We start from the raw sequence: 15,055 nt of genomic DNA on the forward strand, positions 1-15,055 counted from the left end.
GATTTTTTTTTTCTTTTTTTTCTTTTTTTTTTTTTAATTTCCTCTTCGATAAACTAAATAATGTCATATTTAACTGGTGGACATATTATTAAAGGAGGAGCATTATCAAATTTCCTTCATTAATAATGTTGGTGGATCTTCTTTTCGTTTTTTCAACATTTATAACGAATTATCCATCAGATCAACCATTTCTTGAATTACATTGAAAGAATGAAAGAACACCTTGAGTGTTGCCTTGATTCAGTAATGAAGGATGAACATTTAAAAGAAACAAACAAACAAACATTAACAGGACACACCATGCAAGCATTCTGGTGGCATATCTCGAATTCAGAGGTCGAGTGCAGGCTCTAATAGTTGGTCCATAGTAGGAAGGAGAAGAGATTTAGTGCGTGGGTTTGGTACCATCTTCATCCTCATCATCTTCTGTTCTTGCCATCTTAGTTGAAAAATTAAAAAAGATAGTTGGGGGTTGGAACAACTAAACATTGTAAGGTACATGACACAGATGATCTCCCATTACAACCCATTGGTGGTTCCTGAATGCACAAACAAAATAACAGGGAGATACCAATATATTTTCATGATATTAAAGACATTTAACAGGAAATGATCAGACCATTACTGTTGGAAGGTCAGCCTAAATGACTTAATTATCATCTACATCTTCATCACTCCTCATCCTCCTCCTGCAATATCAAATGAAAGGAATGGTAATCTCAAACAAACATCCACATCAAAACGTCTACTTTTACACCAATCCTTAAACAAACTACCTCCTCGCTGCCATCATCGTCTCCTGCCTCATCGTCACCATTCACCTCGGGCGTTGACTTCTCAGACTCATCTCCCTCTGCAGCATTGGCTCCACTAGCCTGAACTCACATGGGAGTGAAAATTGAATTCACACAGTAATATACAGCTGCAATATGAATGATTCAGAAACTTTTCCAAGAGGATATTAGTACCTGTTTCTTGTTATAGGCCTTCATGTTTTTCTCATATTCAACCTTCCTCTTGTCGGCCTTAGCAGCGTAAGGTGCTTTTTCCTGATATTATAAACAGCAATTCAGACATAGTTTATAATACCAGGTGAAGTTAAGAAACACTACGATGGCAATCACGTACAGCATCAGACATCGACTTCCATTTGTGTCCTGCAGCTTTGCCAACCTGATCGAACCATTTGCAAGTCAATTGTCAACGCACATTACCATAGAATGAATTGCAAAAGTTGAATGGAGACAAATAACGAAAAGTACAAAGGGAAATAACTTACAGCAGCACATTACCATAGAATGAATTGCAAAAGTTGAATGGAGACAAATAACGAAAAGTACAAAGGGAAATAACTTACAGCAGATACTGCTTTGTTATTCGGATTCTCCTCGCTGAACTTCTTTCTGAACTCTTCCCTTTAATTGTTAAAAAATTAAAAACGACGACAACAACACGACAGCATAGAGATAAGAAACATAATCGACAAACAGGAACAAAAATACTGCTCAAGTAAAATACACATAAATCAGAGGAATCTTTTCGTTGGAAGTCGGGTGTTTTGACACTCGCTAATATATCCACAAGGTAATTATAATGATTTTGAATATGTATTTTGTCACAAACCATAAACAAGTTCATAGTTTTTCCATCCAATCTCGCATATTACTCAACTCCACAGCCGTATAAATGAAATAATTTGTAGATAAGCGAGTAATTCAGCCATCTTATAAAGAAAAATTACATGAAAACGAAGAAGGCACTGGCGGGCCTCTTGGGTTTGTTAGGATCTTTTCCTGCCTTCTTACTCCCTTTCTTGGCTGCACCTTTCTTCACCGCAAGCCTACAGCAAATGAACAAATAAACAAAAACGATCGATCAGAACAAAAAGGGTTAACGCCTACTTTAACACAGGTGATATGAACCGATTAAAAGTGGAAAACAAACACATCAGACAGAAAAAAAAAAAAACATGGAAGGGACAATAAAAACTCACTTGGCGTGTGGTTTCATCGACTCCGTCTTCGATTTACCGCCTTTCATATCGAATCCTGCAGGAATAAGATCAGATCAGCAACAATTTCGAGATGAAAGAAAGAAAGCACATGAAATTGCATCAGAAATCGAAGGAGATGGATGAAACGTACCGATGGAAGGAGGTTAGGTTAGGTATAGGGTTTGAATAGGGAGGATGAAGCGGAGCTGCGTGTGAAAGAGAAGCAAAGAAGCGGTACGAGGCGAGGAGGAGAGGGATAATTCAGTCCTTGAAGGACAGGAGGGCAAATTGAAATTCAATTGCGCACGAAATGAAACCAAGCAGGAATTTCGGCGGGATTTTTCATTTATTGCCAACTCAATAATCCGCGCACTCTTATGCCATTGGTCCACGTCATCAAGCCCGTTTTTCCAATGTTGGGCCTCAAAAGAAGCTCGAAACAATCAAGCCCAGAGTGAAACCCACTATAATGATGTGGGCCAGAAATTACAAAAAAGCCCATATCCACAGAGAGGGCCCATTTGCGGTGCCTTCGTGCTCCAGCGTTTCTATTCCTTTGCACGCACGTTATACTGTCATGCGATTCGCACGTGCCTAGAAATCCCTGCATCGTCCGCCGTGAAAACTGAAATCGATTAACTCCCTGCGTTGGGTCCCTCCGAAAAAGGGAAGAACAATGGGCGAGGTTTCCAAATCGACGATGAAGAAGAGAAAGAAAAAGGGCCGTCCTTCTCTCTTAGATCTCCAAAAGCGGTTCCTCAAACAGCAGAAGTTGCAGGAACAGCATCAACAACCGCTTAACGCTTTCGACTTGGCCTCCAACCCTAAGAGTCCTTCATCTTGCCAGAATCGTAATGTTCACCCCGCGACAGAGCGCGTCACCGGCGACGACGACGACGACGACGATGACGACGAGCGCATTGAGAAGAAGCACAAACCTTTACTTGCTTTAACTTCTCGCCAAAACTATCCAACATTGTCCGCTTATTCTTTACGTAAATCAGCCCCCTACGACGAAGATTCCGAGTCGGCACTCAAACGTCGCAGAATCGTTGCAGACCAGTTTGGATCTTCAGAAGTGGTGATGAACTGAATCTATTCGCTCGTCAAAAAATATTTTCAAGCATTGGCGAAAAGGAATTTGTTTCTTCTTCTTCTTCTTTTTTTTTTTTTTTTTTTTTTTTTTTTTTTTTTTTTTTTTTTTTCGTTTTTTACCAACCAGTTTGAAAAAGGAAGAAAACCCCTTGCGGCAATGATTTATAAAATCAACCCGTTTTGTTTCTTTCCCTTTTTCTCGATAAAATCAAATCGTTGTATTATCCAAACGAGATTCAATGATTTGTGAAGTTTCGCGCGTAAATTGAAGATTCTGGCGAACTTTCTGTCAGATCGGAAGTTTGTGGGATGTGTTTTGCTCTGTTAAGTTTCTTTTTTTTTTTTTTTTTTTTTTTTTTNTAGTTTTAGATATATATTACTTAATGGAATTCTCCTTTCTGTAATTTATAATTAATTAATTGGATGAAGGGTTTATGAAACAAAATAATGCATGACAGTATCAACTTGAAAAGAATGAATTTGTCTTTTATATAGCTATTATGATTTTTGTATTCATGTATCTCAAGGCTGCATCTGGAAGGGCTTTGCTGCAACTTTGTAGAGAGTTAAATAGAAATGCATTCCCACACTCCAAAGCTCTAATCTTGTTTGGTTACTTTAATTTGCAGAGTGAGAAAACATGGAAAGCGACAGACACTGCGAATAATGGTATCTAATTCTCTAACTAAATGTGGATGATGTTGTTGTTGTTGTGAACTTTATTTGGTGATACTATTTATAATGTTGTGAGTAGGGTCGCAGGTGGAGTCTGGTCCCACGACAACTTTGCCAGACAAAAAGTTGTTGATTTTCATCCTCGATAGGCTTCAAAAGTGCGACTGTTCATTTGTTTCTTATCGTTTTCCCTCATTATTGTTTCCCATTTAATAATCGTTTTGAGTAGTGCTCCCTGTTTCCTTCCAGAAAAGACACCCATGGAGTCTTTTCCCAACCCGTCGATCAAAACGAGGTTCTTTTTTTTTTTTTTTTTTCTCTCTTCTTTTTATTCCGCAGTTTTTAGATTTAAAGCTCTAAACTTGATTCATTTCATTTTTGCTGCAGCTTCCCGATTACCATGTCATTATTGAGAATCCTATGGATTTTGGGACTGTGAGGGCCAAATTAGATGGGGGAGCTTACGCAAATTTGGAACAGTTTGAGGTCTGTAACCCAGACTTGTTTTTTGACTTGTAGATTGTGCCATTCTGATTGCCCTTGTCTCTATCTTCTAATTATTATGATATTTGGGTTGAGGAACTCTTCTACCTACCTCCAATGCAAAAATCTTCTTTCTCATGCCATAGCCATAGCCATAGCCTCGAGGTTTTGCACTCCTAAGAAGTTTTGAGCTCCTTAAAGTGCATGGTTTGGTGCCTGTTCGGTTTGGAGTTCTAGTCACTGATATGCAAGGTCTTAGTCTCGATGGGTTTCGATTAGGATCTGTGCTAATTCTCATTATATAGATGGGACTGATGCCATTCTTTGGACATGATTTTTTCTTGTCTAAAAATCTGACTTAAAGCTTGAGAATTTACTTATATTTTAATATGATAGATTCACTTTGTTGTTTTGCTCTATATCCCTTGTTTCTGAAAGAATATATTTGATGTTGATTTTTAAGTGATTTGACTTTTTTCTATCATTTTAATGTCGCAGGAAGATATTTTTTTGATATGTTCAAATGCGATGAAATATAACGCTTCAGATACCGTTTTCTTCCGTCAGGTTTAGATAAGCTCAGATTGGTGGTTTTGGATGTTATGGCTTTTAGATTAGAATGATTCTTGGATTTACTGTTTATATGATTTAAAGTTTACTTGATCTTAGGCACGATCCATACAAGAACTTGCGAAGAGGGATTTTGAGAATTTGAGGCGAGAAAGCAGTGATGAAAGTGAAGCAGAACAGAAAGTTGTGAGGAGGGGTAGACCACCAGGAAAGAGCCAGAAGAGATGTCTAGGAGGTCTTGGTAGTAACCCTCTTGAAAGCAGCAGCATGGGGGCAGAGTTGTGCTCAGGTGCTACTCCTGCTTCTGGCGATGATTCCATCAACGTCAATGGCTACAATTTGAGAAGGGCACGTTCTTCCTTCAGGCCCCTGCCTGAAGATCCTCCAGTTAGGACATCCGCAGCAGCTCAACATGGCGAAACTTTGGCCAGCTGGTTGCCTGAATGGAAAAATGAATTTCCAGGTTTCTTTTACTCAATAGTTTTTCCTACAGTCTTTACAGTTTTGTCCAACATATATCTTTGACTTCTATCCAATTGTTTTCAGCTTCAGTTTTGAAGGGTGTTCTTAAAAGTGGGAAGAATGATAATATGGGTGTGGATGAGAATAGACGTCATACCTATGGGAATCATTCACTGTCCTGTGGGAATTTGTCATCTGTCTTTGGTAACCTTGATGGAGACTTGAAGCAACTAATTACTGTATGTGGTGTCACTCTTCATTCTCTGTTGCTATTTAATTTTAATTTAATGTTTTTGTTGGTAAATGTAATGTTTATGATGAATATCAACAAGCAGGTAGGTTTGCATGCTGAGCATGGTTATGTAAGAAGCCTAGCTCTGTTTGTAGCGGATCTTGGTCCTGTAGTCTGGAAGATTGCATATAAGAAGATTGAAAGTAGTAGTCGGGAACTGGGGCGAGTACTGATACAGGAAATTGAAATGCTGAAACAGCAACAGCGCATGTTGCCTGCGGATGGAGGAGGCTCAGCTGACACAAAAACAGCAGCGGAGAGCTTTATCTGACTCACTCAAACATTGGTTGGTATTTCGAATAACTTTTTTGGAACAAGGCGAAGATGTTGAAACTGACGGAGTGAGAATTTCCCAAAGCGAGACAATAGTGCGAAGATGGTGATTTCTTCCCCCCATCATTTTTGACAAGAAATGAGAATGGCAAGACTTGATGCCATTATTGGTGGGGAGTCGTCCTGTTCAAAAGACTCTTTCAGTGCCTTGTCAAATGCATAGTGCTTCTTTCCAAAGCCCTGCGCTGCTGGTGCTGATGATCTGGATGATTTACTAAGCCAAGCTGAAATGCTGAAACCTGCAGCAGAAGATGTGGGTCAGATCAAAACACAACAAGAGCAGGGGCTTGGCAAGAATTATCAACCAACTCATTCTGTGCATTCAATTATCAGCTCATTTTGGATTAGGCGTATACGAGTAATGCTGCACATTTTTCCACACTATACCATACGAGTAATGCTGCAGCTCTGTACAGATAAAGTAACTTCAGTGTCTCATTTTCTCCATCTTTAGACCATAGGGAGTTGTGCAATTACTTACTACATGGACGGACCTCATTTATCTGTTCACCTGGTCAAATCAAAACCTCAATCGATAATCGAATAGACTCAGAAATTTTTAATACAAAAACATTGACTTTTGCGAATTGGGGTTTTGCTGCTCTCTCTCTTAAATCATGTGCTTATCTTTCGTTTCAAATTCTGTCCTTTTCCTTCTTGATGGGGCCCAGACCCCCCTACCCTGGGCTTGCTTCTTCTTCCTGTACAAACTACAAACTATAGATTCATCTACGCCTCAATTTCATTTTCTAAACAAAACCATCCACTTACTGACATGAACAACTTAGCTTCTATCCATGTTCCAGTTGGCTCATCGAGCTTTATAATAGGTTGAATGTCCTATCTGTTATAACTAACAAAGGGGCAATCTTCAAAAAAACACATTTCAGAGGGTAAATTGAAAAGCCATCTTTGATACAGGGTTCATTTGTAAGCTTTCTTATTTTAAAGTTCATCAGCATGAACGGAGGGCAGCATCTTCTTTGGACTTTGTTAAAGTTCAAGACCTGCTCTGAACTATCTAAAACTAGTAATCTACACCTCAAATGTCAAGGCCAGCATTATAATACCCCATTTCTACAAAATATTGAAACTAAAAAATTTTAATACATGTTGGAAGCATATCATTCTTCTGTTCTTCTTGCTTTCATTCTTCATGATAGAGATACAAACCCAGGCCAAATCTTGCACAAGCCTTGCAAAAAGCTATTTCCTCCGCAGCAGCTACAGGATCTTCAATATTGCTATCAGTGGCTGATACTGTTCCAGTCGATTCACGGTGTGCCTCTCCATCAGATCCTCTTACAGTCACACGATAAACCACAGTCACGCTACCATTGTCAGAGAATATGACATCTCTTATTTCTCCACACCATCCAGGGGCATAGAAACTCAGCATCCTATTGGCATGAAACCAGGGGATGAAAGTAGCAGGAGGACGATTCTGGGGGTCAGATTGAGGGACTTTTGGAGCGATGTTATCGGGGATTCTCTTGTTAAGATCGCGGAGGATCTCAGCAAGGGGACGAGTGATGCAGGATGAGTTAGCCGGGGAAAAAGATTTATTGAGTGGAACAACATAGTTGGTGTTAGGTACTCCCTTCTTACCACTAGCATCACTGCTGGAGCAGACAAGATGAAGATGGCGTCTCGTAGCAGTAGAAATTTGGGGGAGTCGAATCTCACTAACAGAGTAGGAAGAGGGAAGAAAGGAAAATGCAGGGAGGCGAGGGCCCAAGAGCTGGGAATGGGCATAGGTTTGGAGAGCCATAAGAAAAATGAAGCAGAGAACCGACGACCAACAGCAACTTAAGTTCAACTCAATTCCCTCGTCCACCCACAACTACCTGTCAATATGCCTGAAGTTTACCAAATACCTAGCAACAAGAGTTTGGGATCCAAGCATTCAATTTGGGCTCTTGATGAACGGGATGAAGACGATCCACACTGTTGATGACACAAATCCACCTGATGACGAGCTTGAAACAGCGGTATTCAATTAACAACTACAAAAGAAAATGTTCTTAGAACAAATAAATTTTAGACAAAATCTAGACCAATCAAGATCAACGAGAAAACAAAACACTATTTGTTAAGAAAATCTAGACAGGCACTAGTAGAATGCATGCCCGTTGAATTAAATTTTTCCAAAATATTGTTTTCTAATTTAACATTGATCGAGAGAAACTAATAACGCTGATGCCGTACATAGAAAATCCGTTTATATTGCATAAAATAATTATATTATGATGACCCCGATTAGAGAATTATTCCGGAAAATTGTGGAAACCATATAGGATTGGGAAGCTTGGGAAATTACTTATTAAAGATACCGCACATTCTCTTAGAAAATTACTTATGAAGGATATGCATGCCGGGGTCCAACTGGTTATTTCAGCGTGAGTTAATTTCCAGCAGGTTTTGTTGGACACAACTGAAAACAAATGTCTCAAATCTCGTTGTTACATTTGCCCAACCGCAAAAGGAAATCACAAGGCACAAGGCACAGGGCACAGGTTTGTACATTCCTTTACCTACTCCTTAAAATATTTGGGAAGATTTATCCATAAATTTGATCTTAGGATTTCCTACGACTCAGGATTTAATCCTATTTTTGTTGACTACTTTAGTAAAAGATCTCACTTTATCCCATGTAAACAAAAATGGGGATGCTGTTTATATTGCAAAATTGTTTTAGGAGGTGGTAAAACCCCATGGTAATCCCGAAAACAGTTGTTTCAAACAGTGATGTCAAAAAATTGAAGTAATTGTTTACAGACATTGTGAAAACGTTTAATACCACAGTCATCCACAGAATGAAGATGATCAATAGAACTTTGGGCATTCTATAAGGTGCTTCAGCAGCCAAAAATCATAACAATGGGACATAACACTGCCCCAAGCTGAGTTTGTTGCTCAACAGGGAAGTGCCCATTTGTAATTGTTCATACTAAATTTCCTAGACTAACTATAGCCCTGTCTAAATTTCCCTCCACTATTAGAATCGGAAGAAAAGATTGCATAAAGACATAAAGAGGTTACACAACAATTGCAAATCAACAACCAAAAGAAAAAAGCAGATGCAGATGTGAACCTCAAGGAATTCAGTGAATCTCAAATAATCACGATTTCCAAAGTAAAGAATAAAAGAAGGTTGGAGAAAACGCTTACACTGCAATTACCCAGATGGTTATAGATCAACACAACCTTCAACAAATCCAACCTCCCTGGATATTTCGCTGCTGACGATTTTCGTATTCCGGATCCGATTAGATCTGCCCGAGTATGATAGATCTGTAATGGTTTCAAGATTAAAAAACAAAAATGTATCAATATCTCAAAAGTTTAGAGAGTCAGAAAGCTAAAGATCACTTACAAAAAAGTCTGTTGTTGGGGCAACGGCGGGATCTGCCAATTTTGATGAAGTTATTAGGTCAAAACACCGCGTGGCGGGCTCTCTGCAACTTGATGGCAGCGCGGTTTTCTCTCTCTAAACGAAACTCGCCGGCGAATAATGTCAGGTAGGTAGGTAGTTGCAGTTGGGCAGATTAAGAGTTTCCTGTGATGGGCTTTTATTGGGCCTTGACTTCAGAGGCTTTATTTTTCAGTTAATTGGGCTGAAATATATTGGGCCTCCCATGTAAACCTGGTCCCAGACAGCCGAACAATGAATGCTTGAGCCGAACCAGACAGGCTTTCCAATCATGTGCCATCTTTTGTTTCAAATCCTGTCTTTTCTTCTTTTCATTATTCCTTTTTTTTTTTTTTTAATTTTCCTTTTCCTTTTTGATGGGCCCTACTTTTATTAATTATTATTTATTTATTCGGTAGAAAATTATAGATTCATCTACACGTCAGTATCGTAATCTTAAAAAACAAAAAAAAAAAAAGGGCCTTTTTTCTTTAATGAAACAATATCATATCACTATTGACATTAACGACAACTTTGCTTCTATCTATGTCAATCCAGTTGGCTCATCAAGCTTTATGTGCCATTTTCCCATTGATTCTTTTTTATTATTGTTGTTATTTAAGAAAAGAATTAATTGAGTAATTTATAGATATTTTGAATTTGTAAGCAACATTGCATGTGCTGAGATGAGCTCCCCAATTTGTAGAGCTCTGTGTTGGGTAAGATTTGATGTCCGTCAAAGGAGGAAATGGGCGTTGACCTGAAATTTGTCTCAAAGTCAATACGTCATCCCACAATCCAAACCGGATCTGAACCGGTCGGACAGTGTTAGTTTCGTAAATAACAGTGATGATGAAGGGTAGTGGCGGAAGGTCGACGACCGGGCGGGCGGAACGTTTAAATGCGGGCAGTGGGAAAGAAGAAATTCAGAGGGGAGAGAGCGACCGGTGACGGTTGGCCACAAAAATAAATGCAAAGAAAATTAAGGCCCACTTTCCCCCAGATTCAAACCCTAACAAAAAAATGCTCTCTTTCTCCCCTTTCTTTTTTTTTCTACTTCAATTTCCTTTTCTAGGAACAAGCTCCGAAATTTGAACCCAAATCTCCCTGTCATCCTTCCTCTTCTCCCAGTTCGCCGGAAGCCGAACCCGATCGCCGGCGGTGGTCCTCCCATTCTATGTTTAGCTCTGTTTTCTCATTTTTGCCCTTCAGATCTATCTCTTCTTCAAAGATCATGTTCGCCAGTGGCGCTTCTTCTGATAGAATTTCCCTATTTTTTTACCCTTTTTTGTTTTTGTTGGGTTCCGAGTGTATGTAGCCTACATTATTTATTTTGTTCTTTTTGTAAAATACTTCATTTCTTCTTATCTCTCTCTCTCTCTCTCTCTCTCTCTCTCTCTCTACCGATTCTTCTCGTGCTTAACCCTAAGGCTTGCCTTTGAATCTTCCGGATTCGGAGGGGAGGCTCATGGGACCAAGCTTTAGAGTGAAGTTCATTTGAAATGTGTATATGGGTCGAATTGGTGATTTTTGTCTGTGAGTTATAATTTGAATTGCACTGCTTTTGGAGGTATGAGCTGCTTTTCTTGCATTCGTACTCGTTGTAATGACGCCAGCAAGGTCGAAATTGACAATGGTAAGAACTTTTGAGCTCAATTTCGAGGTCAAATTCACTGAATCTTAGATGTTTTATGATTTGTAAACTTCAACTTTTCGCAGATGGTAATTGGCCGATGCTGCCTCTTGTTTCCTTCTGCTAAAGGAAACGGATTTGTAAAAAGCTTTGAATTTGAATTTGAATTTGAATTCGTGTGCAGAAACTGGAAAAGGGAAGGAATCACAACCCAGAAGTGGAAACAACCGGAAATGTGGGGCTGCTCGAAGCTTCCCGTTTCGCGAATTGGCAACGGCGACGAGAGGTTTCAAGGAAGTGAACTTGATTGGTGAAGGCGGGTTTGGAAGAGTTTACAAAGGCCGATTAGAGTCGGGCCAGGTTGTTCTTGCTGCTTCCTTTTTGTCTGCTAGATCGGCTAAAAAACATAATGTGGTCTTGTTTTTCCTGTGATGTTGAGCTTCATGTTTATGCAATGTATCATTTGCTTTCTTGAGCAGGTTGTTGCTATTAAGCAACTCAATCACGACGGTCTTCAAGGATTTCAGGAATTTATCGTCGAAGTTCTCATGTTAAGCCTATTGCATCACTGTAATCTTGTTACATTGATCGGTTACTGTACCGATGGAGACCAAAGGCTGTTGGTATACGAGTACATGTCGATGGGAAGCTTGGAAAACCATCTTTTCGGTAAATGTCAATAAATCTTTACTCCGTTCTTTTGCTCGAACCAAAAGATATTAGGATTTCTTGAAACTTATCCTGTTCTTGAGCCTGAGGGATTCAAGGGAGTGGTGAATAACTTGGAGATAATTTCAGTGTATTTCGTTTGTAATTCTGGTCGAGTTATAGGCTTCTGTATTTTGATTTCAGGTTTGTCCCCCGAACGACCGCCATTGAGTTGGAACACTCGAATCAAAATTGCTCTTGGTGCAGCCCGGGGCCTTGAGTATCTTCACTGCACAGCCAATCCACCGGTTATCTACCGTGACTTGAAATCTGCAAATATCTTACTGGATGACGAGTTCAATCCAAAGCTCTCGGATTTCGGACTGGCAAAGTTAGGACCGGTCGGTGACAACACCCATGTTTCTACCAGAGTGATGGGAACATATGGTTATTGTGCTCCGGAGTATGCCATGAGCGGCAAACTTACTCTGAAATCTGATATCTATTGCTTTGGTGTGGTTCTCTTGGAGATAATTACAGGTAGGAAAGCAATAGACACCACCAAGAAACCTGGAGAGCAAAACCTGGTTGCTTGGGTAAGTTCTCGTATTCTCCTTCGTAAACGTCTACCGCCTTTAGCTCGGTCGTTATCAGCTTTTGATGCCATGTGTAAACAAAATTGAACTGGTTGTTGGCTTGGATGACATATTAATTGAACTGGTTCGTCCCCCGTCCCTCCTTGCAGTCTCGCCCGTTTATTAAAGACCGGAGGAAGTTTGTTCAATTAGTCGACCCACTACTAGAAGGATGCTACCCTGTTCGTTGTCTACACCACGCGATCGCAATTGCTGCAATGTGTCTCCAGGAGCAGCCAACATTCAGACCAATTATCAGTGATATCGTCGTGGCTCTTGAATACTTAGCTTCTCAGAGTTACGCATCAGAACAACCGAGAGACGGGGCGGCGCCTAATCCCTCCAAACTATCTCCTCAACAAGACAGGAGTCATGGAAAAAGCTCTACATCCAAGTAAGGCTGGCTGCTGTAGAAGTCCTGGTATAGCTCTATAAGGTATCAATTGTCTCAGCTTATTTCTCATCGATCGGAATATCGCTCACGAAATATCGTTTCGTGAGTTGAATCGGAATGTGGTTTGAGTTGTTGCCTTTGGTGTACTTGGTTGCAGATGAATTTGCAGTTGCTGGCTAGTTCAACTCCAATCTCCTGTTTAATATGGATTTTTGCTTCATCCTTTTCATCTTCATCGAATTTCTCATTGGGCTCCACAATTTATATCATTCAAATCAGATTAGATCAGATTCTTTGATCGATTAACGGTCAATTTTTTTTTTTTTTTTTTTAATTGTGAAAATCTGTAAAAGCATTGAAGAATTTCCGTAGACTAATGGGAACAAATGTATTTAGTAATATGGATCCAATGATTATGGGCTTAATAATAGTAAAGCCCAGCCCATATGGTTGAGATAAATCTAACTAACCCATAAAATTTATATTTTATTTAATTGAATTGGGGCCGCCAATTGGCCCATTTAAGTAGACATGCGGCTTTGACGGTTACGAGGTCTAAAACAAATGTCCCAAATCCCAAACCTACGGCTCCGATGATGCTCGTAAATTGTCTGAATGTTCTTTATGATTTGCGTTGGTAATTGGTTTGGGTTGCAACGAATTGCCAGGCTGTAGCTTTAATGGAGGGTTCTGTTTTATTCGGCGTCACACATCCATTAATGTTATTGTTACCAATTTGTACACGTGCGTGGTTCAACATGGGGCATGTGGGATTTGGCAATTCGAGTTTGAGAAGCAATTGTGCGCGTTGTGCATGATAGAGGCGTGGCGATGATGGCGTCAAATGAGTAGCAATGATGACCATAAATGCCTCAACCACACCCTCTGTTTCTGAAAGCTCCCCAAACCCCACAAACACCTTTCCCTCTTTTCTTTTCGCTCTGCAATGTTGCCTGTCGTGTGTGCCAATTTGGTAATGCCTTCTCCAAATTAAAACACTGTTTCCGCCCACTTTTTGAGTTCATCACTTGCTTTCATCATTACTCCCACCACCCCTCCTCTTCTCAATTACTCTCCCCTTTGCTATTCAATTTTGTTTTTAAACCTAAAAAAAAATATAGAGAATATTGTATAATTTCTAGAAGGATGCTAATATGGCATATAATTTTTTAAAATTTTATTGCGGTGGTTGGGTTTTGGAATTTGCATATCAAGCCCCACACTTTCTCGTATTTTCCCACTAACCCCAACCACCCAAATATTCTCATACCAATTAACTCAAAATCATTTCATCAATTTTTCTTTTTTCTTTTTCCTTCTTCACACTGCTTTTAAGTGAATAGAAAAATAGTTGGGTTTATTTGATATGATTCAGAATTATAGCTTTTTGGGTACTCAACAAAATTATAGCTTTTTTATGCTTTTTCGAATAATTTGAGGAAAAGGTTCAAACAATCAGCTCGCCTCTTCCACACTTCCAAATGTGGCTACTTTTAATATTAGTAAATTTACCTTCTTTTTTGTTTTTACCCTTATTCATTCAACTGAGAAGTCAAAAATAGAAGAGAAAGGATTTACTGAAAAGCTTAATTCACCTCCTCCCCCTTGGTATGGTCATATTGGACAAGAGGTTAAGGCTTGACTAGACCCATTAATGAGGGCATGCACACTTATGATATCCGTGTGCTGTTTGATGTGATTCCCTTTTAACTTAATTCACAATTCACAGATAAATAATCTTCATCTAATATAAAATGTATGCTTTGTTGAACACTACTTTTCGTAGAAAACATATTATAAAATTACAGATAATACTACCATATATTTACTTATGATTTGTTCCTCAATAAAAAAAAAATGTCTTATTAAAGTTTGACTTAGAGGGAATTCTTTAATTAATGATTACAAAATTCCACCAACTACTAATTAATATTACAATAATCGACTGAGTTTTATAGAGTTTTATTGGATGAAATTAAAATTTGAAGATAAAAATTAATAATTATAAAAAATGATTAATTTTTTTAGTCCCTTTATTAGTTAGTTGAAATTGAAGAAAAAACAAGTCTAACATTAATTACGATGGTAAATTTGGAAGGTCCACGTCATATAGGTTTAGGGTGGGAAATTTTAAAAACTGCCATCTAATTAGGTAAGTACTAATGTTATAGTAAGTTCTTTATTCCATTCCACACCAAAATAAATTAATAAAATATAAAATAATAATACATCTCTAAATCAGAAATTAATGTTTTTTTTTTAAAAGAGAAAATAATATACATATTATTTATTGTGGTTCTTATAATATACTCACCCTCACGGTAAGGTAATCCTCAAAATAAAAAATATGGTTAAAAGAATACCACCGGCAGGGTTCGGGTTCGGGTTCGGGTTCGGGTTCTGTCGTTTTGTGAGGTAAATGTGACCGTT

General features: G+C 38.9%; 4 protein-coding genes across 9 annotated transcripts; 2 read left to right on the forward strand and 2 right to left on the reverse strand.

The window, feature by feature from the left end:
• Nucleotides 1-147: 147 nt before the first annotated feature.
• On the reverse strand, nt 148-2,311 carry LOC111786276 (HMG1/2-like protein). 2 transcript variants are annotated; one of them, XR_002813768.1, is made up of 9 exons: nt 2,145-2,311; nt 1,994-2,048; nt 1,742-1,840; nt 1,358-1,415; nt 1,129-1,173; nt 969-1,049; nt 777-875; nt 620-689; nt 148-539 (listed from the first exon to the last, which is right to left on the reverse strand). XR_002813768.1 is itself a non-coding variant. In XM_023666589.1 (8 exons), exons 2-8 carry the CDS (start codon nt 2,038-2,040, stop codon nt 672-674), a joined length of 447 nt encoding a protein of 148 aa, XP_023522357.1. In that variant the 5' UTR covers nt 2,041-2,048; nt 2,145-2,311; the 3' UTR covers nt 159-671. The 2 variants fall into 2 exon arrangements, 1 of the variants encoding a protein (XP_023522357.1); XM_023666589.1 differs by having other exon boundaries at nt 159-689.
• A 330-nt stretch (nt 2,312-2,641) lies between these two features.
• On the forward strand, nt 2,642-6,490 carry LOC111786206 (bromodomain-containing protein 9-like). Of its 2 annotated transcripts, XM_023666551.1 has the most exons (9): nt 2,642-3,074; nt 3,718-3,757; nt 3,843-3,921; nt 4,013-4,058; nt 4,151-4,249; nt 4,745-4,813; nt 4,916-5,279; nt 5,363-5,517; nt 5,614-6,490. In XM_023666551.1, exons 1-9 carry the CDS (start codon nt 2,670-2,672, stop codon nt 5,839-5,841), a joined length of 1,485 nt encoding a protein of 494 aa, XP_023522319.1. In that variant the 5' UTR covers nt 2,642-2,669; the 3' UTR covers nt 5,842-6,490. The 2 variants fall into 2 exon arrangements, with proteins under 2 accessions (XP_023522319.1, XP_023522320.1); XM_023666552.1 differs by lacking the exon at nt 4,745-4,813.
• Nucleotides 6,491-6,773: 283 nt separating this feature from the next.
• On the reverse strand, nt 6,774-9,428 carry LOC111786250 (DNA repair RAD52-like protein 2, chloroplastic). Of its 3 annotated transcripts, none has more exons than XM_023666579.1 (3): nt 9,280-9,428; nt 9,075-9,197; nt 6,774-7,871 (listed from the first exon to the last, which is right to left on the reverse strand). In XM_023666579.1, the coding sequence occupies exon 3, from the start codon at nt 7,672-7,674 to the stop codon at nt 7,051-7,053; it is 624 nt and encodes a 207-aa protein (XP_023522347.1). In that variant the 5' UTR covers nt 7,675-7,871; nt 9,075-9,197; nt 9,280-9,428; the 3' UTR covers nt 6,774-7,050. The 3 variants fall into 3 exon arrangements, with proteins under 3 accessions (XP_023522347.1, XP_023522340.1, XP_023522333.1); XM_023666572.1 differs by having other exon boundaries at nt 6,774-7,882; XM_023666565.1 differs by having other exon boundaries at nt 6,774-7,909.
• Nucleotides 9,429-10,222: 794 nt separating this feature from the next.
• On the forward strand, nt 10,223-13,085 carry LOC111789339 (probable serine/threonine-protein kinase PBL21). 2 transcript variants are annotated; one of them, XM_023670071.1, is made up of 7 exons: nt 10,223-10,951; nt 11,035-11,037; nt 11,133-11,308; nt 11,428-11,617; nt 11,801-12,192; nt 12,342-12,667; nt 12,783-13,085. In XM_023670071.1, the coding sequence occupies exons 1-6, from the start codon at nt 10,888-10,890 to the stop codon at nt 12,627-12,629; spliced, it is 1,113 nt and encodes a 370-aa protein (XP_023525839.1). In that variant the 5' UTR covers nt 10,223-10,887; the 3' UTR covers nt 12,630-12,667; nt 12,783-13,085. The 2 variants fall into 2 exon arrangements, with proteins under 2 accessions (XP_023525839.1, XP_023525840.1); XM_023670072.1 differs by lacking the exon at nt 11,035-11,037 and having other exon boundaries at nt 10,232-10,951; nt 12,342-13,085.
• Nucleotides 13,086-15,055: the final 1,970 nt, after the last annotated feature.

Source organism: Cucurbita pepo, chromosome LG02 (genome assembly GCF_002806865.2).
Source record: "Cucurbita pepo subsp. pepo cultivar mu-cu-16 chromosome LG02, ASM280686v2, whole genome shotgun sequence".
Lineage (NCBI taxonomy): Eukaryota > Viridiplantae > Streptophyta > Magnoliopsida > Cucurbitales > Cucurbitaceae > Cucurbita > Cucurbita pepo.